Source organism: Dendroctonus ponderosae, unplaced genomic scaffold (genome assembly GCF_020466585.1).
Source record: "Dendroctonus ponderosae isolate FM_Combo_2020 unplaced genomic scaffold, Dpon_F_20191213v2 Dpon_F_20191213_5, whole genome shotgun sequence".
Taxonomy (NCBI): domain Eukaryota; kingdom Metazoa; phylum Arthropoda; class Insecta; order Coleoptera; family Curculionidae; genus Dendroctonus; species Dendroctonus ponderosae.
The window spans coordinates 13,162,687-13,189,457 of NW_026018715.1; the positions used below are offsets into that span (position 1 = coordinate 13,162,687).

A 26,771-nucleotide genomic window follows, 5' to 3' on the forward strand; every position below is an offset into this window, starting at 1 on the left:
AATTCGAATTATTTAAAAAACCTTTAGATTTAGACATTATAAATCTTATTAAAACAAACACTTATTTTGCTCAGAGAATCCAAAAATGCAATAATTTATAGGGTATTTCATTTGGAAAAACACAACGTTGATACTTTTAGGGCTTTTGGGACACTCTGTACATTACAAAAATATTTTTAAAATGTGCACCCGATAGGGGTCTGTGGATGCATCAAATAATACTTTGCAAAAAACAAACGGGCTAGCCGCAAACGTCCGTGCCGTATACGTGAATAACCCTGTATAAGTACAACTTGAAACAGTTAGGTTTTAGTAAGTAGAAGAACTGGAAACGATGCTGTTTTTGCGGCATTTTTCAAGCAGCTTTTGATTGAAAACATTGAAAGTGTTATTGATGCGAGCAGTGGAAATTCGCCAAAACTTGAGCGCAATTTTTTTGCAATCCGTTTACGCACATCCATGGGTCTCAAGTAAAAGTATCTCCGATTATCGCAGATTGATAACGGGTATTTACTAGCGATTCGCACTTACCGATTCCAAAAAATATAAATCCGCCATAAACGGGCACATCGGTCACACTAATCGTGAGAATTTGGATCAGGGCTGAAACAACCCCACATAGTGCCTGGCCAGTCAGGATTGCGCTGTAGTATTGAACCGGGAATTTTCTTACCATCTCAAACAGACTTACCAGGATCACTGCACTCGACACTAGACAAACATTTGCCATTAGTAGATGGTTTTGGTTGTTTTCCGCAACTTACCCCCCAGGAAACATGCTATGCACATGACAAGGAAGAAAAACACCCCTTGAACTAGAAAAGAATCAAAAACGTGTTCAGTTGGAACCTCCAAGGGTAAAGCTGGAAAACTCACAGGAGTCGGTGACTAAATTGCAGAAAATCACGTTAACCACGTAGAAGACTAAAGTGCATAGTAAAGCGGCTGATATTCGCTTGTCTGGCGGCGGCAACGTCTTGGAAAAAGCTGCCGTTAGTAAAATGAAAATAATCACCGATAATTGCGACACTATGTAGTAACACGCTGGAAAACTAGCCTGCAACACATTGCGTTCTTTTGGAGGGCCTGGGCCTATGTTGGGATCTTCTGGTTCGGTTTGGGACCCCATGAACCGAAACTTAAACATCCAGTACTGAAATATTCGCAAAAAATGCGCTGTTTTTCGGGCAATTTTTGAAAATTTCTACTTACTCGGTTGGCATTGATAAGGAAATAGTTGGGGATGAACGTGAGTATCCCCAGCAAGTAAAATATACCATACGTAATGTAATACTTATCCTTAATATTGGGTATGTTCATCTTTTTTTTACGATTCGTCTCACAGTTATTTTCTTAATAAACAATTTTATCTGCGAATCTCTCAAGTACATAGTTAGCCGTTCAGTGATTAACTTTTCCCATAAATGTATGGGACAAGCTGTTCTCATCTGGAACAAAACCATCCACATTAATCAACGATGAGTTATGGCGAAAGCCCCGAGGTTTATTCTTTCCGCATTTATTGCTCGATTTCAATTAATTGTAGCTAATTTGAATTGCTTTGTCAATATTGAAGGCGAACTTTATGAGGACACAGTTCGGCATTCTTTACAAAATCTTAACTTAATCTGGGCTATATAAATATCTTTGTCTGATTACGATTGCCACGTGACTGCAACTGAACTTTTCATTCGCTTAAGGCATTTAACAAACAAATCTGTTAGCAAATTGCTGAAAACCAGCTGGAATTAAGTTACTGAAGTTTTACACCCAAACGAACACGCCCTACATTAATCAACATTTTTCAATAAAATGAGACTTTGACTACTCCTTTTGTTCAAAGTTGGACAAAGCAAACAGCATTCCAGATAGAACATGCAGCGCGGAGCGCTTGAAGAGTTTAAGTTTTTTAAACATTTGACCAGAACTCGTTAGATTGGAAACAAACTATTTTAAAATGCGTAAAGCCGCTGTTAGTGAGCACTTTTTAGCATATGCTTAAGCAAATCATACCTAAATATGTTCGAGTTACGTCCGAGAACATTTCCCTGGTTTGCACCTTAGCAACTGTTGGTTTTCTTCCAAAGTAATCCACATATGTAAATGCTTTAAACTAGCGTGGTTTAATATGTGGAAAATTAATTAATTGCTACGACTAAAATATGTGCGGTGAATATTAATGAAATGTTTCGCAATTATGCAAGGACAAAGTCGTTTGTTACCTGTTTGAGTTGGGGGCTAATCTAACATTCGTAAACCACAGCTACTCACTTGTGTTCGGTCGAAAATGATTTAGTCTCTATTATCTGCGGATTGTTCCACAGTTGTAGACAGTTTGCAGGTTCGCCAGAGCACCAGTAACTTGTCGCACCTAATCGTATATCGGTCCATAACATTAGGGAAATATCAGCAAAAATTTTACGACACTTTTAATTCAAAAGATTAATAGATTTGAGCAAACAAGCGAATAATTGACATTCCATTTCAATAGTGAGAGCTTACAATGTACACTTGACTACATACATGCCGTATATTTTTGTAAAAACATTAGAGACGCTAAAATGTGTATTGCACCTGATAAAATGCGGTGATAACAATTTAGATAACATTCCTGACGATAAGAGCATGATTACCGGGAAATTACGATAATTTTTTTGTATTGCTCTACTTTTATTAGGCCTGAAACGTCTTTAATTTATAGCCAAGCGCTATGGTGCGAGCTGATAGCATTCGACCTTTTTGCATCGTATTTCAAGCGCATAATTTTTGGGAAAGTTGAACTTTTTCCATTCTTTTAACAGTCAGGCTCTAATTTAACGGGTTTTTGCATATGGTTACTATTAGTTTTTTTCGATATAACTCGTGAATAGCTCTAGTTCCATCACGTGAGGATGGAAAGTTTAGATTAATTTGACTCTCGGTTTTTCTGCTGTAGACATTGATTGAGTTAATCCAAAAATGCAGCAGATAATGCCGCTGCTAATCTTGTGATGCCGATTTTTGTGCCACCTTATCTTATCTAAGCATAATACCGACTGTGCAAGATTTCATTATTTTTCTCCTGCTTATTGAAAACTGGAGTACTTGAACCTGATGAGCTTTTCAGCCTTTTAGGCCGTGGTCGAAATAGCTCCTGCCTGGCGTTTTGCAACTGATTTGCATCTTCAGAGGTGCAACAAGGCCCGAAAAGCTCAGCAATTTCCAGAAACGACCGCAAAACCCCGTCTCTTTTGATAACTCTACTCATTAAACATTCGAATCTTTAAGCAAACTAATTGATTTTTTGTTACAGCTATTGAAGAAACCAACGAATATTTGTGCCGCTACACAGATGAAGATCATTGTCAGTTCACCTACGTGTATTACTACGATATTGAAAGGAAGCTGCATATCAGGGCGCAGCAGGAAAGAACGTGCCCCCCTGAGGTAAAGTTGGTCGTAAAACTATTTCAACTTGATCCAGGTCGCGCGGCTTATCGTTTTATTATATTTAAATTAATTTTCGACACATTCGCTCCCTGTTTGCCTAGTTAATTGCCCATAAATCAGCACACTCTAGTGAGTTTTACCTATCAATTCCTGCCTCTTCAATCGAGCAGACAATGTCTTGTATTCGTTATGTTCAAAAATATGCGCGGAACCCTAATAGTCCAAAAGTAAGCCGAGTAAGTCTTTAAGCGCACACTAAGTTAACTCATGCTTTCAGATATTTGTGCTCGGAATTGTATTTGGAGTTATTGCCGCTATTGTTCTCATTGGAATGGCCATTTTACTGCTATGGAAACTTCTGACCACGATCCATGATCGGCGGGAGTTCGCCCGATTTGAAAAGGAAAGAATGTTGGCCAAATGGGACACTGTAAGTCAACAGCCTCTGTTGATAAAAGCTCCAGTTTAGCTGAGTTTTTTTGCTGTTTTAGGGCGAAAATCCGATTTACAAGCAGGCGACATCGACGTTCAAAAATCCCACATACGCCGGCAAAGGCTAAAACCATGAACTAAGTTAAACTAAGGCCAAACTGAAGGTATGTATGCAACCTCTACATATTGCCAACTCTAGCTAAACTGCCATATTATACTTAGGCAAATGAATGCATTAAGAAAACATAATAATTCGCGTTATTTTTTTCAAATTCAAGTTTTTATTTGACCTGATTGTTTACGTTCTCAAGCTCGGAAACATTATAAATTTCGCCACGCTTTAATTAGAGTTAGTTGAGTTGATTTACTTAACTTATTTTTTTTAATTAAAATACTAGAAATGATGTGCCTAAAAACTAGTGTCTTAAAAACTTGTCTTAAGAAAGCGTAGGTGTGAATTATATTTTAATAACTAAACAATGTACGAATAGCTCGATAGGATATAGAATCTCGAATATAGAAAGCACTTTTTTGTGCGCCACAACGCTACTAATCTCGTAGTAGGTAAAACTCTTTTTTTTTATTGTAGTTTTAGTTCAGATATTATGTAAGTGTGCGAATTAAATTAATATGTCTACGCTTAGTAATAGGTATGTTGGTGAATATTTAAACGAATTTTTAAGTTATAATAGATCGCCAGAGAAAGTACTTAGAGCGCTTATAGACTCATGGTAGAATAGTTTCAAGGTGCGATAACTCGAATTGATTATGATCTGATTGTTGTTTAGTTTTTTATTTGAGTTTATGAATCGTTGTTTAACACTGACTAAATTTTAAATCCCTTAATAAAGCGTTTAACTGTGTGTGTTCAATTATGTCGATAAGAGCACGATTTTTAAAATGCGAAAAAAGTGAATTGTATTTAATGTGCAACTATAGGTGTTTTTTGGAAGGCAAAAATCAAGAGTCGAAGCTGAAATGCATTTTATTTAAAACAATAATCACAATATATACTCGTTCTACAAGCAATAAATAATGTTAAACCACACTAGTTGATTATCTCAATAACAAGTTTTGAAAAAACTATTCTAAGGTCCCGTTTTTCCTTAACAGTTAATCGTAATGCATGCAATTTTGTTCGCGTCGACTCATGGAAAAAGACACCTTAGCTTAACATCCACAAAACAAACACTTTTAACATTTAAACATGAAACAAATATGCAGGAAGGCGATATACTTTCGATTAATATCGTAACTTACGTAAAACCAATGATAACTGGACCTAATTTCAATTGATTCGATTACTGTGTATATGCATTGGCTTATTGAACGGTTATCGTTTTATAAAACTCTTCTTTACATTTGAGAACGATTCAAACGCACAACTTGGTCAATATACGAGACCAACTTCTCGTCCAGGAAAAATGTAGGAGTTTAAGCTAGTGCTGAAGGTGTTTGATAATGGTCTAGCTTCTACATAATTTCAAATTCAAATTTTCAAAACCCATTAACAGGCTCTTTCTGTTATATTACCTTAATGGGAAACTCCGGCCAATAGTTAATGTGATACCTTTGGGTCGAGCCCTCAAATAGACGGTCTAACCAGTTAGAGAGGCCGTCCAACAAGGCTCCTTCCAAGAGGACGTCTTCTGATTCAGAATCGGATTCTGAGTTGAATCCGATGAAGGCTCCGCTTTCGCAGTCCTTTTCCGCATCCTTACTTTTTTCTATCTTTTTTAGCGCCTAGGATTTTATTTGATGTGAACATGGACTATTGAAAAGTTGGTGCAAAGTTTAGGTACCTTCTTTTTCTTTTCGCGGTGCTTGGCATGAAAAACGCAGAAATACTTTCGGTGGCCATTCAGCGCTAAAACGGTGCCAACGCAGTTCCTCGGATTGATGTTCAGTTCTGTTTCTTCGAATAGAGACACTTGCAGCAGGTCCTTGTACCAAGCCAGGCCTTTTTCAATGTACATGTAGGCGAAATTTAACGTTTTGTTCCTAGATAAATACATCTTTTTAAGACTTAAAAATTCTAAAATTGTACCCACCACGCACTTTCGATACGGCCATACGGCTCGATGGAACTGAGGAATCAGTTGCTGTCTTGACTGCATGTCCAAAATCAGCAAAACAGTTCTACAGCCAGGTTTTAACATTCTAACCAGCGCATTGTATGATTCCGACCTGAAATCGTGCAGCTTGAGTTCCGGCTGATAGGACGGCTTGGAATTATTATTGTTGTTTCCAGACTTATCAGAGGCTCGCATTTTTTTCACGTTTTCTTCCTCCTGTTCCCTGGAATAAACACTTTTATTGAAACCCCCTAAACCCGACTGAGTACCCCACTTACACTAAATGCGCCATCAAATAACCGATGCCCAATATGAATAGAATCGAGCCAAGAACTGAAAGTATGGGCAGGACTTGTTCTTTGCCCAGACTATCGTAGGCAAGCTCTATATACTGAGTGATTCGGAAGAAGATCTTTTTCAAGAGCGTTAGCGCATGTTCGTCGAATAAATCCTTTAATTGCAAGACCCATTAGAATCCCTAATAAAAACAGCGTGTAACTTACGGTAACATGGGCCTCATACTGAAAATTCTCCGTCGACTTTAGCAGCCTTAGAATGGTTTCTGCGAGCTTTTCGTGGCTGTTGTTTAGATGATTCTCAATTTCCCATTTCACTGGCGACCACTCGTATTTCACCAGCGAATTATCGCGCCTCCAAAACAACAGGATACGCAATAGAGGCTCAACAAATTGATCATCTGCAAAAACAAAATAAATTCCCCGGCCGGAAATATTTAGATTCAATTCGTACTCGGTCGAAGGGCATTGATAAAATGCGCCTGTCGCTTATGGTAGATGTACGTGAATTGAACTTTCTCTTTGTGTCCTTTGGGAAATTGTTCAGCATATTGTCTGAACGCCTTACGATGGAGATCATGCTCTGAAGATTCCTCAGTTACAAGAGCGACGCAGATTTTCATTTTCGGTTTACTCCATCCGGAGGGACAAAGTTCATCTAATAAATTCTGCAAGCGCAAATATTGCATCAGAGTTTTTATTAAACGTTTGTGCAAAAAATTGCGACATTTTAAAATGCTGTTAGAATGTTCAGGTTTGTTGGGTTAAAACTCGATTTTTGGGATTTTTATCGTTTTCAAATATACGCGCATCGTGTATTTATAGCTCGTCCTCAATTCGCTTGATACACACAAGATTTTTCTCGTTTTAAACATTCAGCTTTCGCTTTTCATTAAATCGTTGCGCAGTTTTGAGTTTCCTACTTGTTGACTGACTAAAGCAGCATTGCTTTGCATGCAAATATAATTGAATAAAAAATTCAAATCACTGATCTATGTGCAGTCGTATCATCTAATCAGCGATGATTTATATAAATTTACTGTTATTATTTATATGGATATGACCTTCCGTTGGGGGCTTATCCGCAATTGCAGCCATAAAACATGGCAAGTTAATCTGATATATGGCAGATAACTATTTGTCTGCATTATTAGAAATTGTGTCTATATTAAAACCTATGCATTTGCAATATTCGGACAAGAATCAAGCCAAACAAGATATTTAATGAGTTGCTGTCTAGGAATAGATCATAATGTTGTGCACCCAAACACGCCCCAGATTGTTCACTTAAAGAAGAAAAAAGAAAATCAGGAGGTTTGATAAGCATTTCAATGGGATTAACCAGCCGTGTCTAATTTGTTATAGTCATGAAACCGCTTTGATATTTCGCATAGAATAATGGGATTTTCGGAGGAAAAAGAGCAACAGATAATCGCAGCTTCAGCCTACCTGTGATGATAGCCTGGGCAGAGCTAAATAAAGATTTGACGAAACCACAGCGTGCAGTTTGTTAATAGGAATTTGTTCCATTGTGATGCTTGCCACAGGTGAAGAGGCATTCTCGTTGAACAAAAGCACAGTGTCCATATTCAAGGGGACTTTGTAATTAGCGAACAGCTCCTGTGATTCGGCAAATCTAGAACAGTTGAAATATTAAAAGGCCGAACAAAACGCGGAGTTTTTCGAGTTTTAAGCCGCGTTTAAAAGTTATACCCAAATGCTACTCTCTGTCGAAAACGAAACGCTGTGGCAAGGAAGTAGAACTGGCGTTTTGGCTTTTGTGTGAAAATCAGGCCTCTGACTCTGTTGTCCGTCCATCCATTGAGGAAACTGGCCACATTATCGACGCCCACTGTGGGCACTAGCTTGTAGGGAAGCTTCTTTTTAATGAAATCTGGAAACTTGCGAACTGCAGAAACTCGGATTGAAGCTACCGCATTGCTTACCATATAGTTTGGAGTATTTGGTAATTCCATCCCTATAAATGTAGCTGTTGCCGTCTACGAGGAGGACCATACAAGGGATGGATGGCACATTCAGACGCCTTACCACGGTTGGCTCTCTATTGGCATAAACCGAGACCAGATCAATGCCTGTAGGCTTGATTGCATCGAGAATTACGCGACAATGTCGAGCGGATTGTAAGCATGGAAAACACCAATCAGCGAAAAAGAATATTAGATAGGGTTTTGTTTGGCTCGCCGGTAGAATCACGGTGTCGAACATTCTATAACAAAAACGCTGTATAGCATCTCAAACATCTATGCAGAATTTCTGCAAGTTTTCTACCTGGTGTTGATAGACAGTTCGTGAAAAAATCTGATATCTTCCTCATGGAAATTAAATCGCGCCCCTTGAGTCGCACTGAACGGCTGGAAGTGACTCGGATGATCTCCCTTATGAAATGCATCTTCAGTAATACCTTTCTGGTCATACAACTTTCGTCTATACTCATCGATCAACAACTCATAGGATTGTTTGATTTCAACAAATCGGTCCGCAGCATTTGGGTCTTTTGATTTGTCTGGATGCCTGAAAGCATGCCTTCTTAACAACACGTAATTTAATAAAGATCAAATTTACCATTCTTTGACCAGCGCTTTATAGGCGGTCCGTATTTCAGCCGTTGTTGCCGTAGGGCTTACACCCAAATTTTTATAGGGGTTACCTAATTCGCCTAAAACACTCACAAACACCCAACACCATACGAATCCCAGGCAAAGAACGCGAAAACGATCCCATCTCATCTTAGTTTGTTTAGAATCTCATTAAACATCTACCTAAAATTAGGAAAATGAATAATAGATGATAAAAATAGGAAGCATTATTGATTTTAAACTATGGTCCGGAAATTTAGGGTTAGGTTCACAGATTATTAAACTGTTTAGTTTGGCAACCTTCGCGAATGCGGCAAACCGTATTCAGTCTCGCCGCCAGCGATGCGAGCTGGTGATTAAACCGCGAAATTCAAATGTTATTTAAGTTAGTCATTAAAAATGCCAAAAAATCAGCTTTTTAAATAGCACCTACAAAACAGGTAAAAGCCTACAAAGCTGATAAAAAATAACATTAATTAAATCATTTCTATTAAGTATCTGGCACCCCTTTCGTCTCATCTGCAAGACGAAAGTTTGATAGCAAAAGGTGCATGTTTCAAATATATTTATTTATTTTTTAAATATATTTCAAATATATTTTATAGTGTTGACTATTGTTGGCGCGGGCACGCGTAACACGGAATGTACAGAAATGCTGAGATGAGCACGCCCTGGTCAACCTATTTTTTGACGTTTGGAGTTGAAGATAGTTCCTAATGATCTTCTGCAGGGATTTATAAGAGCGTCATTTACTTCTAAGCTTTAATTAATCTTTTCTGATTGATTAATTAATTCCAGAAAAACAATTAATTCCGTTTCAATCAAAGTAAAATATTTGCAATTTATTTTTACTAATGTGCTGCAAGGAGTTTGTAGCAAAAACACTAATTTTTTTGCAATAGAAATGCGCTATCTTTCTCCTTCCCGCACATTGTTGCAGTTGGTCTCTTTCAGCCATGTTGCCAGCTTTAGCAAATTATTATTCCCTTAAAACCAAATATAGGCAAATGAACACCCTGAAGCTCTTGCCTAGAATTTCCAGCACCAAACCACTAAACAATTGCTACTACACCACACCAAATAATAAAACCAAAAACAATCTCCGATCAGTACAGGATTAATTTTGCTACCCATCCGGCATCGTTGCCTAAATGGAACAATTATGACACGTTTCGTCAAATAAACGTCAGGCAAAGAACGAAACCGCAGTCCCAGGTCGATTAAAGCCCTGAGTTTCTTAAATTGTGGCCCAAAATTGGGACCTTTAGGCTGCAACTCATTGATCGTCAAAAATTTTAAATTAATTTTGATCCGGTTTGTCGGGTAGTCCAGTAATCGGGACAATATACAGGTGGACACCAGCCTTCAACTAGAGCTACACTTTTAAGCCGGAAAATGAGTGCCCCCGTCTATGTGGAAGAAGAATTGGGCCGAAAATGGGACAAGTGCTTATCGGACTCCGTCATTAAGTTCGGTAAGTGGTGTATTTTTATGTATAACCGAAAAATGGCCTGTTATGTCATCACAACATGTGAGCGAATCTAAAGATATCAAATGACTTCTTACCCAAGAATCTTCATTTAGTAACAGTTAAGATCCTTAAAGACGCTGGTTTCTTAAGTGTTTTAAGGCCCATTTGGCTAAATTATTTTTCTTTTGGACTAGGTGGAGGAATCGTGCTGGGCAGTGTATTTTCGTTGTTGTTCTTCAAAAGACGACGATGGCCAATTCTGATGGGAGGCGGTTTTGGCGTGGGAATGGCCTATTCAAATTGCGAGAAAGATATAAATGCCACAATACGTAGTTGTGATCCACATAGTCCTTCCAACGAGAAGAAGTGAGCTATTTTAGCAGCACCCGCATAGGATACTACTGCCTCTTAGTAACTATCATACTGTATGGTTCTAATTTATTTTGGAAATCACACATAGCATGTATATATATTTTCTATTATAATAAATACGTTTGTTTGTTTTCCTCTGAGGTGTTTTGTTAAGTTCCTTCGAGTTCTAGGGTGCCTAAACATAATAAAGTGCGGCTAAATAGATGGTTGCCTGTTCGGGCCTGGAACGCAGTAACGCACAAATCATTTTGAGATTCAATTTGAACTTTAATACTATTTGATTAGATGTAAATTAAAGACAAATTTCATTAGCATACGGTGTTAAATTTACCTTAACCTAGCGCATTCTGTACAAAAGTGAACAAAACAGTTGTAAACGTTTGACTATTTTCAAATAAAATCTTGATTTTCTACTTAGCATCACATAGAGAAAACAATATATAATTTCGCTTATCTAAATATGTGGTCTAGCCATATATGTATCATATTATAGGGCTACTCTAAAAAGTTGTAAGTAGTGAATTAAATTATACACTTACAAATCACCATACATTGAAGCCAGTCGTCTTCACCGACTTAACGCATACCAGACTTTGAATGTGCTATCAGCCATTGCAATGTTATGTCAATATTGTCCTTCTCTTTACAGGAAATTGAATAGCAGCATATTTCACGATCCTGAATAGCTGACAAATTCCTAAAAGATTAATCAATGTCCAATCACCCAATCAAATGGACGGGTTGCGGGTTTTTCTTACATTCTTTCAATAAGGCCATTTTCATCAAACGCTTGCGGCTTATCTCGTTTATTGCCAAGAACTAGAACTGGAATCCCAGCCAGCTGGGGCTTGTCTAACAGATTATGCAATTCATTGCGCGATGCTTCTATTTTATCAGGATCAGCCGCATCTACCATATACCTAGAAAACATTCCAATTCGCATTCAATTATTTAAGAATTTGCGCTCAGCCACTTACACAATGGCGTTTACGCCCCTACAATAACGCTCCCACATAGACCGAAATCGGGGCTGACCGCCAATGTCCCAAACTTTTATAGTCACATTGCCTTTTGTGATTTTTCTCATGTTGAAACCTACAGTCGGAATCATGTCTTCACTGAATTGTCCAGACTAAATAAATAGAAAACGGTGTAAAACATTATGTGGACGTACCGAAAAATGCAAAGGTGGGACAGTTTGTTCGCAAAATGCTTGGGCTTTAAAGGACTGTTTTACGCAACATTTTTCAAAGTTTCCAGTGATTTTTCTCAAGTCACAACCTTTTTTTGCAACTGTCCAGAAAAAAGTGGGTTTTTAATACAAAACGATGGTCGTTTTGGACTTGAGCAGAAAAAATCGAGCCAATTAATATGTACAGTCTTCGAAAACGAAATTCCAGGATCCACTTCTTGTCTGAATGGTGAAGATTTTCCCAAAGAGATACAAAAAGCAAGGTTTTTGCAACAAATTCTCTAAAAAATGCATCAGCAGCTAGAGCATTTGACCAACTTGACAACAAATTGTGAATTGGTCTTCAATTTAAAGTGTCTTCACACTGTTCCCGGGGGCAATATATATTTCTAATCGAAAATTCACGATGATGAGGTTGCTCTGGATTAAAAGAACATTTTATTTGTTAGTTCATTGCGAGAATAACATCGATAATCTACCAGGCCAAATGCATTCAAGGCCTTCAGCCCCGTATTTTTCATTTTTATTCTCTTAGTCCTTATCAATTAGCACACATTTCTGCTCTTTATCTACCCGGAGGAAAACCAGTTTCATGCAGACTAGAACAATTAGCTCAGGACTTAAATCTTAAAACTTTTGCCTATAAATACATTAGCTCAATTTACATAATCTAGCTGAGCATTTAAATGAATTTACGGGTGGTTTTGAACAAATTATACTGAAATGAAAATCAGCCTTCCATCAACCCAATAGCTCGAATTTAAATTGTTTTTTTAACGCATTCCGTGGCTTCAAACCCTATCAAAGTTGAATTAGCTGCTTTGAACAAGACTGAAGCCATTATATTGTACATCTAAATTGTTATCGAGCATTATCTTCGGCAATAATTGTCTGATTAGCATGCACTGTACCGCAATGGAACTGGTTGTAAAACTTTCCATTATGGTGTTACTGGAACCAGATTTGAGGTACTTACAGCGATAACATTAACGAAGGTTGTCTTGCCGGAATATTGAAGACCCACCAAAGTTAATTCCATTTCCTCCTTCCAAAAGAGGCTTCTGAACCAATCCAGGATTCTGTTCATCAGGGCCAACATGATGGACGTTTGGGGGGCGAACGAGCTTGATTAAACGAACTAGACGGTTTTCAACATGCACTCGAAATTGTGAAACTTGCTTGGCAAACAAACAATTAGGGGAGTAATTAGCAGAACTTTTATTGTTTTCGATTTTACTTCTGTCAGTCTCATAAAAGTCATAAATAAGACAACTCCATAGAACAAGGCACAGAACACTCTGAACAAGGCTTACAACTTCACAGATCACAGAGTAACCTCTGTGATCTGTGGACAACTCTACTTGTTTAAGTGCTAGAAACAAGAGTTGGATGCGCCCCATCTTTTGTCACTTAAGTGAGCTATTGCCCAACGACATAGAAAACTGCAATTTGTTTGACAATTATTAAAGGAACGAAATCGATACTTTAGCAGGCTATCGTCGATTTGGTTTACTATAAACGATAAGTAGGTATGTTGATGTAAAGGAGTATGTTAATAATATAAAAGGTTTTTGAATGAAAGTGAAAAAACTAAAAATGCAAAGTTAATAAATAATTTGCAATGAAAACGATCAAAATTTTTTAAAATAATTCCTGATACTGTTACTGAAAAAACCGTTCAAAATCTGTTTTTCCAATTGGAGAGCCCAACTTTGATATGTTTTTCTAATTTAGAATTGAAAACTAAAGTGATTTTATGCGAGGATGTCTATAACAAAAATGTTTAGTTTACGAAATACTCCCCCAATTCAATATTTTGAAAGCTAAACATTTTTAGAATGGACAACCCTAACAGACTTACTCTTATTTTGAATACTAAATAAGATAAAATTATCAACATTTGAGGTTGGCATTTGAAAAAAGCCTATTAAGGCGCTCTCCTTTCTTAAAACAATAAACAGTGAAAAATGTAAAAAAACAGCGCGAAATCTGAATGGTTTGGTCAGAATCGGACTCAACGTTTTGGCGTGCTGTCCTCCAATAACGCAATAAACAATAAAAAATTCAATTATTCGCACATATTCCAGTCCCTGGAACTCGAATCGTCTAACAAGAAAAAAATTGTTTAAATTTGTAAATTTGGCAAAAAAATATATTTTCGTCAACAAGTTTCCAACGGGTTTGGATGATCGCAGTCAAAGATAAACAGTCAAATATAAACAAATCAGATGACGGGACGCATGAGATATTCTTATATTGAATAAAATGCTAGCTATCGAATCAGTAATTTTATTCGATTTTTAACAAATACTGAATAATTTAAGCTAGATCAGACCGTCTCCTTTTGATGCAAAGACTATCGCAGTATCCTTTTGATTATGTGCTTACGGGACACCCTGTACAGGTCGCAGTAGCTCCCGGTGGGACACCCTGTATAGAGTGTTTGAATCGCTAATCAAAAGGGATCGTTGGTTAAAGAGCGCGACTGCACAGAAACTCCTTAAAATAGTTGAAAATTTTCCGGATTTTATGGGAAAACAGGCTAAGAATTGAAAGATGTTTTGTCATCAAGTAAATTCCCGCATAGGATTAAACGCGCCTCATTTCGCTTTACTTCAGCTGGCGTTAAACTTCTGGACTTTCCAGATTCGGCAGTTGCTCAATCTTCGGGTGAGGACCCGATGTGGATCTCAGAAATGCACCCCAACAATTGTTTGCGAATGAGGGAATTTTATCGGGATTTTCATTTTCATTCAATTAACGATGCGAATCTTTAATTGAATGAAAATGATAAAATAAAATTCCCTCATTCGCAAACAATTGTTGGGGTGCATTTCTGAGATATCAACTTATTTAGTTATCGGTTAAATTTGATCCGGCGCAAAGCAGGCAATCTGTGTTGATTAACCTCTATTCCCTAGTCCCGATTTTTATGATTTATCCCAGTTTAAACAGATTTTACGAGCGACTGATCCCGACACGCGTCACCCAGTGTTCCGCACATAAATATTTGCAAGCGTTTCTATCTAGTTAAACGTGGGCGTTCAATACGGCAAATTACCCTTTTATTGCAACCCGCAAATGATCGCATTGGCCATAAACATATTTTTTTCGAAGAATGCGACCTCGTTTCGCCTTCAATGCGTTAAACGAAACAAGAAAAAAGGGCAAGAGCTAATTAATTCAATTCGGATACTTGTAATAACCCACGTTTCTGGAAAATGACCGCTAAAATATTGCGACTTTCGGCTGGATGAAGATATATTTAGCGTTTCAAAGACACGCAATCCTGCTGCCAAGGGAGCGGTTTTTTTGCAAGGACCGCAAGTTGAAAGTTTGTCTTCGGTCTTGCATGGTGAAGCCTGGGTTGGAGTCAATCCATGTTCTAGTGTGGGCTTAAGGATCAATTAAATAAAGGCATGCAAGTGTTGTGGCGCGAAAAAGCATAATATGCAGATATTTGGTCAAATGACACACACGCAACCTGTTAAGGGAGCGGCGCGGCGTGAAGGACGCAGAAAACGTCGGGCATCGCGACGCTGTTTGCGCTAACCGACGCTCATTTCATCGTTCGCGCTATTGCGAAAAACTCTTCGGGTTTCACACTAAATTTGATAGTTTTTTTAGTCAAAATGACTTTGTCAACACTGTGCCCTTTTGCTGCTGTTGTCACTTTTTTTGGTAAGTCTCAATTTTGGCTTTTGTCACACAAAAATAAAATATCGTGCGATTTATTCTTTGGGAATTTTCAAAAGTTTGAAATAGTTTTTGAGGACTGGTCAGTTTTGCTGATTTCCCAACAGCACTCATTGATTTTTTCGAAATATTTCAAACACCCTGTATATTCACCCATTCACTCACCCCCATCTCTTTAGTGCAATTAAAAAACATGTTTAAATTCTAAAAAATTGCAATTTTTGACAATTAATTTTTTTACTCTGGAAGTTAGTGAATTTTTCAAATTTTTGTTAAGTGAATATTTCCAATCATATACGGAAACTTTAAACTCATGTTGTATGATTTCATAAATCATTGTCATGTTAGCTACTTCTAGTGTCATTAGGTGCTTTCAGACAGTGCATATTTCCATTTATTTCCATTATTTACTTTGCGATGCCGTTGGTTTTACATAAAACAATGCACATTTATAATAGCGCAATTTATGAAATCTGATTTTACGGATGTTGCTTTTGAATAATGAGGAAAACCTGTTTGCTTCACTAAATTTCCCTCATAGCTATTTATTTAAACCAGAATTAATCAGAGATTTTTCTTGGCTTTACTTCTTTTTCAATCGCGACTGTTTGGTACATAAAATCGCAAATTTTCAACCGGAGGAGAAAAATTTGTCGTTATCGACTATTTCGACAACCGTTTCTTAGCTCCTAAACTTAATACCGAAAATATTTAAAAACATGTAAATGTTTTTCACGGATATTCATTTGAATATAGAAATGAAATGCAAAAAAGTTCAAACAAACATAAACCTTCAAACGCTTCGCTTTCAAAATACAGAGCGTAAAAGACTCACACTTTTTACCGGTTTCTTCTTATATAGTTAATTGCATATTTGATTCAAATTTCAACTGATTGTTAAATTTTAAAGAGTTATTTCTTTCGGCGCTCTTTTTGCCACCCCAAAACTTTCTTTAGTGAGCCCCTCATATCCCACAGTCTCTTTGTCAAATCCCTTGTTCAATTTAGAAACATTTTTACCTCGCGCATTTAATTTGTATCTGCCACTGTTTTCCAGTTATTTGCAAATGTTTCTCCAATTTAACTTCAAAATTTGATTTTGAAAATAAAGCATTTACAAACAAATGTTTTCATGAACTTTTCGCCTCAGTTCGGGCCATAAAACAGCCCTAAAATTAATATACAAGAATTTTCAGTCATACAAGACTTTTCAGTATTTTGTCAAATGAACGTGATTGATTATGTGCATTTATTCCCATCGGATACATTTATCTTAGGCAAGGACAGAGACGAGGTTGCACTGGAAATTTGATTAACATCCAGAGCTCAGATATGCAGCATCCAAAAAAAAAACTAAAAAAAATCAGATAAAACCGCCCAGAGAAACCTCATTAAAACTTTTGCACTTGAGCGATTTTTTGGAAATTCAACTACATTTTAATATTGTTTGCCGTTGTTCGTATACACATGTGCACACGTGGAACACTCCAACAATATTATTAACAGACGCAGTTTGCTTGAGTAACATAACAAAAACGTGGCCGTTGTAATGAGCCAAAAAATACGGTGCCTGCATTTGAAATCGATCCGTAAATTAATGTGCGAAATCGATTTTTAATTGATGTTGGCTTATACCGAACTGTGGACTGTTGACATTAATTTTCGCTTAACTTAATGCAACCGATAAGCAAACCGAAAATAAATATTTAAATTCCCGCCATATGGCGCCGTTTGTAACTTTCCAAGTGCAACGAAAAACGTGATTAATATAAGTTGAAATGAAGCAATTTTAAAGAAAATTCTACTAGCACCTAATTAGATCGTCTGTAGTTACACATTAATCCTTTTTTTATTATCCGCAATTCTTCCGCTTGAATTAGTTACTGTTTGTTCTTTAGACTTTCGCATGAAGCAACATGTAATAAATACAGGCGGATTAATAATGAAATGGCATTAAAACTTCCCACAAGCATTTACAACGCTGGTAATGATGCTTTTACACGGCGATTCGGAGAAGCAGTTTGAGATAAATCTTTTATAGGAAGAGGGTTTTTAATGGTTTTTTCCTGCTAAAGAAACTATCAAGTTTTGCACTGAAATATTAACGTAGGTTCATTATGAGTGTTCTCTGCATTTTTGGGGAACTTGTTCTTTGAAAAATGTATTTTTCTAATTTATTTAGTTGTGGTTCATAATTTGGTTTGGTATGTCACACCGATGATTATAAAATTGGCACAAATTGTTTTTCGGCAAAATTTTTGGTTAATTTGATTAATTATTGCTTTTGGTTTAATGCAGGAGGATGGGAAATGATGGAAAAGAAAAAAAGTATACACGGTGTCTCGTAAACAAGCACAATGAAAATCAAAGTTAAATAGCAAATTTTTTTTTGCGGAAAACCTATGAATGCCATGATTTGAGAAGAATCACAAAAATGCCAAAACAGCATTAGTGCAACAACCTAAAAAAACTCAGTTGAGTCTTACTCACTTAAAAAAATTTCTGGTAGGTTTTGTACCAAGACCCTTAAAAGTTCAATTGGACCCAAGTTGAAAACATTTATTTCCATATAATTTTGGGTTAAATCAATTGATTTAAAAAAAATAGCTATGCAGCTTGAAGAGAGTGGAGTGTACAGGCAGACATTTTTTCCATGTTAATGCATTATTTTGGCATTTTTTAGTTAAAAATTACGCAAAGGGTTTATTGATGATGCCCATGAAAAGCTTCTCTTGCCGTCTGTTATTTCGTCGTTTTCTAGACGAATATTAAAATTTATTCAGGCAGCGCCATAATCAAACTGAATTCTGAAATTCAAATTAATTCTGACGGAATAAAAGATTAATGTTGGGAATCTATTCCGAAGTGCTTTGTTGGAATATTTTCCTAAACAAACAGGAATGTTTTTCTATTAAAAATGCCAAACAATTATCAGCACTGTTCGCTAATTTTCCCAATCTAAAAGCCTGTAGATTTCACAATATTGGCCGATAACCATTGACACATGTTAAACATTATTACGATGTTAAAGATAAAAAAACTGATAAGAGGGATTCAGCTGCGAAATATTAGCTGTTTAATTTCATTCAGGGTGTTCATCTTTAAAACGCTTGGCTTCACAATTAGACCATCCGTATAAAATTACGAATATTCCAAGCATAGTAAAGAAAGTAGTACGCGCAATTCTACACTCAACCTCCATTAAAAGTGACATAAAAACACTATTTAACCGCAATTCCTTTGCATAAAAATGCCGTTTCGACCATTCGGGCAATGATTCATCCGGAAAAGAGCAAACCGTAAAGTGGAATTGCGTAAAGAAAATTCCAGTGATGTGGAGGAAATATTGGCATTCCCCGACTACGATAATGGACCGCGGCGCTAGTAAATGCATAGCAAAAGAACGGAGTTTCTTAAGTTGTCCCGTAATTTTCACACTTGTTCCCATGCAAATTGCATGAACAGTCAAATTGCTTCTAAATTTCTTACAAGCTACAGCCACTTGCAAGGACTAAAATTTTTAAATAGTGCTGTTTATTAAAAATAAATTGCGACGTCATTGAAGGTAAATGGAGAACTTAGGCTCAACCTGATCCAGCCTTAATTGAAACCTTAGACTGTTTGAAATATTTACTTTATCACTCTTGCTAATAAGAAGATCGGGCACTTAGGGTTCCTTTGCTTCTTTGCTTTATTAAAAATTGCCGGTGTAACGCAATAACGTCCCGGGCTGAAGGAAACTCATTCTACTTTTTATTGTTCGAAAAGTTTTTAGAATAATTGGATTTTTATCGCATGGCGTGATCTTTTCTATTTTGACTCTGACATGACACATATTATTAATATTATTATCATTTTCATTTCGTAAATTTTTTGCTGTTCTCCTCTCATAAATCAATCGCTGCACCGCCATTCCAGCTAGTTTTGTTTTTACATTGCTGGTTGCGTCTCTAAACCGAGGTTTAGGTAAAACCATATATTCTCGTTAGAGCGTACAAGGGATTGGAAAATTGCAATTCCATATTAACTGGAATTTGAGGCGATAAATTTTGAAACTCTCCGATCGTCTCCTACCACGCAATATTCCTAACACGATCCAATGCAGTTGGATTCGACACTATCCGAATATTCAATCGATATCATAGTTTGGATTGTGAAAACCAAAAGGATGCGATAAGAATTTTAACAACTTTTGAGCAAATCTCCGATCCACAAATTACACTTCCCGGATCGATTTAAATTCTAAAGAATATCAGTGAACAAACCGGGATCGATTTTGGGACATTTTCAATGTCATTGAAAGATACAAGTTTGCTTGACGAGCTAACGTTTAATCAATAATTTCAATTATCCTAAACCCACAAGCGCCCGAAATCACAGTTTTACGATAAAAATACCTACATAAATCCATGTGAATTTATAATGCTGCTGTACAGCGCGTTCATTCCAATTTTGCTAGTGAAATTAGAGCTTTATTGAACGTTTTTGTGTTACTTACACACTTTGGAGAATCAGCTTGTTCTTATCGCTAATGCGAGTTAAACTTGCCTAAAGTTTCCAAAATTGCAAAAAATGTCCTAAGAGAAGCACTGAATTGAATCTTCTGGGACCTACAGTCGAAAGTTTGCTCTATTCAACACACTAAAACTCAAGGTTTTAGCTCAAGCTGTTTTTGCGAAACTAATTTTTGGACTTGAACTTGAACTTTTAAGCCAAAGGAATATTTCTAAAAATGCCCCAAAACCGCTTAACGATGCATTGGACTAAAACTCTAGTCCCATTTGCTCTATTAAAGCCCAGGTTTATATAAAACAGGTTTTGAAGAATACATTTTTCAACATAACTTGCAATCTATCATGGAATAAAGCGTGAGGATATTTTTGAAATTTTGCCCAAAATTACCCAATCACGCCACTCACTTGCAACTTTAGAAATCTACAGGTCAAAGCGTGTTTTATGTAAAAGAGTAGCGGGTACCCGTTTATCTGAAGCCATTTTCGAGAAAGTTATTATAGGACTAGACTCTGCAACATGCGAGGAAAAAACCAACTATTTTTTTCAAAAATTGTCTATAAAGAGCAAAGCGCGCTACTGAATCCAAACTTTCGGCATATTTAGTCAAAATTACGCTATATTCAACAGAATAAATCACAAATATCTATCTGAAGCCTGTTTTGCGAGATGAATTTTTGAACTTGATCTTGCGATATTCGATGAAGCAAAGCAAAAGGCATATTTGGACAAATTGCCAAAAAGTTGTTTACGAGCGCCACTCTATTTACGCTCTTGAAACATGGAAAATGCAAAGGAGCTCCATTCAACAAAAAATCGCTCTCAGATCTTTTGAACTGTATGAAGAAAATAAAACAAGCGGTGGTGAAAAATGCCTAAAATTGTCGAAAAACGCCACTGTCTATTTTAAAAATTTAGAAATGAAAGCGTGATATATGCAAAAAAGTAGCGTATAAGTGTTTATCTGAAGCCATTTTCGAAGAAGTTATTTTTGGAATTGCCAAAAAATACCAAAGTGCACCATTGCAATGAAACTTTTGGTAAATGTAGACAAAAGTGTGCTCTGCTCAGGAAAGTTTAAGCCTCTACCTCAAGCCATTTACGGTAAATGAGTTTTTGAATTAGCGTCAGGTCGTGAAGCAAAGCAAAAGGCTTTTTTGAAAAATTTACAAAAATTACCCAAGCACGCCACTGAACTGCAGTTTTGATGCCCGATAATGCCGCATGTTCGCTATCCAAAAAAAGCAAAATGGAAATTTATATCTCAACCGGTTCTCTAGAAACAAATTTCTGAACTTGAATCGGTAAAACGTCAACAAACAAAACTAGTCGCGAATGCTCCTAACACTCTGTATATTATTGATCTCTATTATTCGACTGGTTCCTCAACAAAACTGAAGGGCTCCTAATATTTACTATTAATATTTTTAAAGCCTAAAAACAAGTGTGTATCATACATCAAGCAATTATGAAAAAAAATCAACCTGCTTAAATGGTTGACTCCATCTAAACCAATCATCGGATGTTATATGGGGATACTGATTGTGATTGAAAATTGTTATTGAATACAGGCTGGCACATTTAGTTGATTAGTTAATAGCAAAATTTCCAGCTCGAGAAAGTTCATTATGGTTCATCATTATCGCATATTGCTGCTTGCAGTGAATGTTGCTTTAAATAGACAACCTTCACAGGGCTGCAAGAAATTGCCGGGTGTTAATTTAAATCGATGCAGTCTTAAATATACTCAGGGTTTCTTCAAAAGAAGTGTATAAATCGGGCCACACGCGATCGTTTTCTGCAGAATTTTTTGCCATGAATGGGCCAAGTCGACGTTTAGTTTCAATTATTTTTAGCTAACGCTCAACGATGCCGGCAAATAATAATATAATAATTTTACATGTACAGAATTCCTACTTTACTTAGTTGATGCAACACATGCAACTGTTCAAAAATTCGTGAAACTTGCCGCTCGAGGAACGGACATTAACCGAATTAATTAATATCGGTTAAACGCCCACATAACAACGATTTATGAATTTATTACATGTTAGCTGCTTATTATTCCCCATCAAAATTGGCACATATTCATAAAACGCACCGATGCGTGTTTGTCATAGAACTAGAACTACCCATGTTCTGTGGGTTTTAAGGTGGAGGGCTTAATTAAAATGCCATAAAAAGTAGATTAAAGCGAAAAAACAGTGCAAAAAAAAACAAAACTTAATCCAAAACTTGGATAACTGGCTGAACCGTAAAACGAATGAAACATGAGGAAAAGTCCATGATTGAGCGATAATTAATATTAGCACTGAACTTAAATGGCGTTTGCATCGACTTTCAAATAATTAACGTGATGTTAACCTGTGGCAGACACTAAAAAGGAACATTAGCTAAATACACCACCCACTAACTTTTAACAACAATGCCGTCTAAAAGCTCGTTCTAGCTGGGACTTTGACAAAGAAACGCCTTTCCTTTCCGCTTTAAAAGCCCGTCTCTTGTCAGTTTCGCGTGGGGTATCAACGTTGTTGATAGAGGAGAAACGACCAGAAAGAAAACACTGGTTTATTGTCAATGCGGTCGTCTTGAAACGTTATCGTGTTTACGAACATTCGATACCCCGCGCTAGTCTTTCACCTGCCTAAGCCATTTAATTAGCAATCACCCCTTAACGGCCGTTAATAATAACGTTAGAATTACTCTGCCAATATTCGGTAGATTAGGGGGATTTTCTTTGCAACATCATCTATGATTTGGGCTTGATTTCACGTTTCAGATGCCAATTGATTAAAAATACCACGTTCAGCAAATAATTAATTAGTGGGCACAAGAACATCATCCTGCCCGCGCATTTTGCCCCCATTTTTTGATAATTAACCGCCAGCAATTACCAAATTGAAGCTAAAAGGGAGTGAATTTGCTAATGTGTATTCGAGCTATGTCACCGGAAACGTTCCACCAAACCTTTCCATCCCAGTCGTATGAACGACTTACCACATTTTAAGGGTGTGGATGTTTGCCTGCCGTAATTCAATGTTGATCTTTGGCACAATGCATTTAAAATTGAGTTAATGAATTAATTGGTTGCAGCAATCGTGGATCTTCATGCTGCCGCCGCAAGTTCACCATCGGCATCAAAGGTATTTCACAAGTTTTCTAACTTTGTGTTACATAAAATTGTGTTTTTTTAGACAAATTTCCCGCGCCGCACTTGTAAAGCTGATGAATTGGAAGAGATTTGCTTCGCGAAAAATGGCACTTACCAACAGCACAGTAAATCAGGGCGCATTAGTATTGGCCCCCATCACCTAGATAAATGCGATGTTAAAACCATCTCTTATAAAGTGTTCAATGGTAATCACCCTTTTCAATCCCTGAATGTGCATTTTCCGTTTATTCAATCAGAAAACGTTTGCACCTCATTATCGCGCCCATGTGTTGGATTAATCGAGTTTACAAATTAATTGTAATGTTAATTGATATTCCTCGTTCACGACAGTTAAATGCAAAATTTAGCCAAATAAATTAGCTGGCTGGTTATCTGCGCTTTGTGGCGCATAGTGGCTTATTTCATTAATTAATGCGTCTATCTAATTAACAACTTTCAGGGGCAAAAATCAACGTCTATCCTGCTAGTGAAAACTCTGACACCTGGACCATATCAATCAATGAAGCTTCTGCACTTGTGAACATCAGCTGCTTCATAGTTACCCCTGAATATTCAAGGAACTACTCAAAGCTGCTGGAAATCCGGCAGGATTTCCAGGAATGCACCACGCCAAGACCTCAGGAGACCCATAAAATCCACCGCACAAAATTGCGCAAAGTAACTCCGAAGTAACTCCACTTGATTCGCTACTGTTTGTCTTTTGCAGGGCGAGCGCATTGATAATATTTTCTTCCTGGATCACGCTCCAATCGGAACCAATAAATACCAGGCCTTTATAGCTAATGCGAGCATTTCAGGTCTTTTGGTGCCGGATTGCACTTACCACGTGGATATCCGCAATGGACGCAATGGAACAATAATACATTGCCGTAAGTGAAACCGTTCCATGTCCACGCAACTTGCCAACACAGTGTCGTTATTTCAAGGGCTAAAAGCTACCAAAAGTGCATCATTTAAAACGGACTTTAGCTTCCTCTTCGGCCTAACAAACACCAACTCAGCCTGCCAGAACAAGGACAGCACAGTAAGTGAAGTAAATTTTTCGAAGATTTGCTCAAATTGATCGATTTTTCCAGGGTTATATCAATATAACCTTCGGCATGGGAAGCAGACGCATCAAACGTGCCAATATTTTCAACAACAACAGCAAAATATTTCGGTGATTTATCCCCGAGTGGATCTAAGTAATTGTGGTAGTAATATAGAGACATTTATAGGACGGCCGCCCCTTTTGCCCGAGTGACTCAACCAGCCGCCCAATCTTCCTATATGGGCAAATATCGATGCGAAGCCATAAATGCGCCTAGAAACCCTTTCAGTATCACTCGCGAGGGAATTATTTACGTGGATGATATTGGGGCTTTGAAAGTTGCTCCTGAAAATGTCAGGTAAAGGAAGTTGGGCCACATTTTCTATCGCCAAATGCCTCATGGCATTAGTCGCCTAATCCCAACCGTTTGGGAGCTATGAAGTTTTAAAGCTTTGGACCAATTTAAATTTTTTCAACCTTTCGAACTGATGCGGGAAAGCTTTTGTATCAAAGCGTTTTTTGCATCCTTGGAAAAAATCACAGGCATTCAAATCGGGAGAGCGCGCTGGCCCCCACAGGACCCTGACATTTCATTAGAAGCCCATTCTAAACTTATAATCCCTAAAATGAAATTTCCAGGCTAAACATATCCTGGACCAGAAACAACTCAACAGAATACGAGGAAATCAACGTGAGGCTTGTGATGGAGCCAACGCAAACCTGCAGTCACTACAGCGCTGATGACTGGATCCACTCAAGATGCGCATCTTACAGTAGCCCCAAAAGTTGCACTAGAAAAGACTCGTGCGGCTTGGGAACAGGAGGAGACACCGGCTATCAAATCCGGTAGCTCCAATCACATCCTCAGTTATCCCTTTGAAAAATATCGAAATTAATTCCAGAAACCATTTGGAAACATATCGTTGCATTTGGAGAGGCGACAAGAACCCAGACAATCATGAAACACATTTGTACTCCACCTGTACATCGGATCCGCGTTTTTGCCCCGATGGAAACTGCGACTCATTGGAAGAATTGGCTGCTGAGGATCTCTGTCCTCAAGATTGCACCACAAGTATGCATTAAGCGAAGGTTCTGTTTGTTTTTTTTCTTTCACAAACTGGCTTTTGGATTGAGGTTTTGAGCAAAAGTCTGGATTTTAGAGCCGGCATTTCCTGCAAAGTTGAGCAAAGCAGGTCGCGGCATCGACAAATGCAATGGAGTGCTGGTTTGCGATGATATGGGATGTTCCTGCCAGTTAAAATTCTTCGCGAACAAAATTTTGCCAGTGGAACCCAAAGATGATAGACTGATTGCTGATGAACAGCCTGGTAAGCGTCTGAACTGAATATTGTTGCATGCTTTGTAAACTGGGGAATTTCAGAGAGACTGGCATGCGACACCGAATGCATTTTCCTCGCTACTGGAGGACTTTTGGTGGCAGTATTTGCCATATTTTTCTCAATCATTCTTTGGCGGACGGTTCGCAAGAGGAGGTCGTCCAAGGATAAGTACCTGGAAAATTTGCAGGAAGCCGAAACCCCATTTTCCGACTACATCGACAGGACGGTGATCAATGAGCCCCTAGTGCTGAATTTCCATATGAGCAGGAGTCTGGAAAATACCAGCGCCAACGGCGTCAAAAGCATCAAAGTACGCATTTTTCCATCGTTTTTCGGTTTCTGTATATCCAAAGTCTGCAGGTTGATGCAAAGTGGAAATTTCCTAGACATCAAATTTTCATTGAGCAAGTTTTGGGGGAGGGCGAGTTTGGAAAAGTGCTCAAAGCGAAAGCCTTCAATATAGCATCCCGTCCAGGTGAGAACAAGCTATTCAATGGAGCTTTATCTAGCAACTTTTTTTAGGATATTCACTAGTCGCAGTTAAAACACTGAAAAACGACGCAAGGAATCAGGATTACAACGACTTATTTTCCGAGTATCAGCTGCTAAAAGAGGTAAATCACCCCCATGTCATCCAGCTTTTGGGCGTTTGTTCTTCGGAGGATGGACCGTTGTACGTTATTATTGAGTATGCAGCTTTCGGGTCGTTGAGGTAACAAGTGCCCACCAATTGAGGAATTTGAGTGTGATATTGGAAATTGTAGAAACTACTTGCGAAAAAGCCGGCACATTCTAACCGCCGCCGAATTGGGACATTTGGAAGACACATTTGAGCACAAAGTAACGGCCAGGGATATTTTGTCTTTTGCCCGACAAATTGCCAGCGGGATGTCCTATCTCAGCGATATTAAGGCGTGTAGATTATTTGCAATAAAATCTCAATATTACTAAAAAAAACGGTTGAAAATGAAGGTTTTGCATTTTAGCTGGTTCATCGAGACCTGGCGGCCAGAAATATTTTACTGGCCGAAAACAAGGTGTGCAAGATATCGGATTTCGGCTTAACCAGAGATATCTACGAAGACAATGCTTATTTCAAGAAAAGCAAGGGACGAGGTTCGTATTTTTGAACAAGCGGATGAAATATCGCGTCC

The 26,771-nt window shown here is 37.6% G+C and overlaps 6 protein-coding genes across 10 annotated transcripts in view; 3 read left to right on the forward strand and 3 right to left on the reverse strand.

The window, feature by feature from the left end:
- Positions 1-2,571, reverse strand: part of LOC109545437 (equilibrative nucleoside transporter 3) — a 5,019-nt gene extending 2,448 nt beyond the window's left edge. The window contains exons 1-6 of one of the 4 annotated variants that reach the window (XM_019916132.2): positions 2,223-2,571; positions 2,014-2,155; positions 1,213-1,448; positions 877-1,153; positions 765-815; positions 532-711 (exon numbers count right to left, since the gene is read on the reverse strand). In XM_019916132.2, coding sequence (XP_019771691.1) covers positions 532-711; positions 765-815; positions 877-1,153; positions 1,213-1,320 — 616 coding nt within the window. In that variant the 5' untranslated portion in view covers positions 1,321-1,448; positions 2,014-2,155; positions 2,223-2,571. The remainder of the gene's footprint in view (positions 1-531; positions 712-764; positions 816-876; positions 1,154-1,212; positions 1,449-2,013; positions 2,156-2,222) is intronic. The other 3 variants (XM_019916134.2, XM_019916135.2, XM_019916133.2) reach the window with 3 other exon arrangements.
- LOC109545435 (integrin beta-PS) overlaps positions 1-4,909 on the forward strand; it is a 21,511-nt gene extending 16,602 nt beyond the window's left edge. For both annotated transcript variants that reach the window (XM_019916129.2, XM_019916130.2), the window contains exons 12-14: positions 3,293-3,426; positions 3,707-3,859; positions 3,921-4,909. In XM_019916129.2, the coding sequence (XP_019771688.1) occupies positions 3,293-3,426; positions 3,707-3,859; positions 3,921-3,989 (356 nt within the window). In that variant the 3' untranslated portion in view covers positions 3,990-4,909. The remainder of the gene's footprint in view (positions 1-3,292; positions 3,427-3,706; positions 3,860-3,920) is intronic.
- Positions 4,829-9,110, reverse strand: LOC109545436 (dnaJ homolog subfamily C member 16). The gene is made up of 12 exons (XM_019916131.2): positions 8,816-9,110; positions 8,522-8,764; positions 8,179-8,459; positions 7,946-8,126; positions 7,682-7,868; positions 6,687-6,900; positions 6,440-6,633; positions 6,215-6,387; positions 5,920-6,159; positions 5,664-5,862; positions 5,395-5,604; positions 4,829-5,334 (listed from the first exon to the last, which is right to left on the reverse strand). The coding sequence occupies exons 1-12, from the start codon at positions 8,977-8,979 to the stop codon at positions 5,296-5,298; spliced, it is 2,325 nt and encodes a 774-aa protein (XP_019771690.1). The 5' UTR covers positions 8,980-9,110; the 3' UTR covers positions 4,829-5,295.
- An 868-nt stretch (positions 9,111-9,978) lies between these two features.
- LOC109545439 (MICOS complex subunit Mic10) lies at positions 9,979-10,809 on the forward strand. The gene is made up of 2 exons (XM_019916137.2): positions 9,979-10,303; positions 10,495-10,809. The coding sequence occupies exons 1-2, from the start codon at positions 10,225-10,227 to the stop codon at positions 10,668-10,670; spliced, it is 255 nt and encodes an 84-aa protein (XP_019771696.1). The 5' UTR covers positions 9,979-10,224; the 3' UTR covers positions 10,671-10,809.
- A 109-nt stretch (positions 10,810-10,918) lies between these two features.
- On the reverse strand, positions 10,919-13,224 carry LOC109545438 (ADP-ribosylation factor-like protein 8). Its single transcript, XM_019916136.2, has 4 exons — positions 12,841-13,224; positions 11,650-11,804; positions 11,431-11,592; positions 10,919-11,369 (listed from the first exon to the last, which is right to left on the reverse strand). The coding sequence occupies exons 1-4, from the start codon at positions 12,961-12,963 to the stop codon at positions 11,249-11,251; spliced, it is 561 nt and encodes a 186-aa protein (XP_019771695.1). The 5' UTR covers positions 12,964-13,224; the 3' UTR covers positions 10,919-11,248.
- A 2,167-nt stretch (positions 13,225-15,391) lies between these two features.
- LOC109545599 (proto-oncogene tyrosine-protein kinase receptor Ret) overlaps positions 15,392-26,771 on the forward strand; it is a 13,990-nt gene continuing 2,610 nt past the window's right edge. Inside the window, exons 1-16 of the mRNA XM_019916379.2 lie at positions 15,392-15,545; positions 23,166-23,215; positions 23,267-23,429; positions 23,684-23,901; positions 23,951-24,113; positions 24,171-24,268; positions 24,321-24,403; positions 24,462-24,632; positions 24,914-25,120; positions 25,177-25,349; positions 25,438-25,605; positions 25,659-25,927; positions 25,978-26,092; positions 26,140-26,329; positions 26,382-26,529; positions 26,604-26,733. Coding sequence (XP_019771938.2) covers positions 15,497-15,545; positions 23,166-23,215; positions 23,267-23,429; positions 23,684-23,901; positions 23,951-24,113; positions 24,171-24,268; positions 24,321-24,403; positions 24,462-24,632; positions 24,914-25,120; positions 25,177-25,349; positions 25,438-25,605; positions 25,659-25,927; positions 25,978-26,092; positions 26,140-26,329; positions 26,382-26,529; positions 26,604-26,733 — 2,395 coding nt within the window. The 5' untranslated portion in view covers positions 15,392-15,496. The remainder of the gene's footprint in view (positions 15,546-23,165; positions 23,216-23,266; positions 23,430-23,683; positions 23,902-23,950; positions 24,114-24,170; positions 24,269-24,320; positions 24,404-24,461; positions 24,633-24,913; positions 25,121-25,176; positions 25,350-25,437; positions 25,606-25,658; positions 25,928-25,977; positions 26,093-26,139; positions 26,330-26,381; positions 26,530-26,603; positions 26,734-26,771) is intronic.

Excerpts from the sequence above, each read along its gene's own strand:
- LOC109545438 (XM_019916136.2), bottom strand. The coding sequence starts at position 12,963 with ATGTTGGCCCTGATGAACAGAATCCTGGATTGGTTCAGAAGCCTCTTT. Across the intron at positions 11,805-12,840 it reads CCTTCGTTAATGTTATCGCT|TCTGGACAATTCAGTGAAGA; the intron begins GTAAGTACCTCA and ends CTATTTATTTAG. Across the intron at positions 11,593-11,649 it reads AGGGGCGTAAACGCCATTGT|GTATATGGTAGATGCGGCTG; the intron begins GTAAGTGGCTGA and ends AATGTTTTCTAG.
- LOC109545439 (XM_019916137.2), top strand. The coding sequence starts at position 10,225 with ATGAGTGCCCCCGTCTATGTGGAAGAAGAATTGGGCCGAAAATGGGAC. Across the intron at positions 10,304-10,494 it reads GGACTCCGTCATTAAGTTCG|GTGGAGGAATCGTGCTGGGC; the intron begins GTAAGTGGTGTA and ends CTTTTGGACTAG.
- LOC109545436 (XM_019916131.2), bottom strand. The coding sequence starts at position 8,979 with ATGAGATGGGATCGTTTTCGCGTTCTTTGCCTGGGATTCGTATGGTGT. Across the intron at positions 8,460-8,521 it reads GAACTGTCTATCAACACCAG|AATGTTCGACACCGTGATTC; the intron begins GTAGAAAACTTG and ends TTTTTGTTATAG. Across the intron at positions 6,901-7,681 it reads TGCCCAGGCTATCATCACAG|AATTTATTAGATGAACTTTG; the intron begins GTAGGCTGAAGC and ends TTGCGCTTGCAG.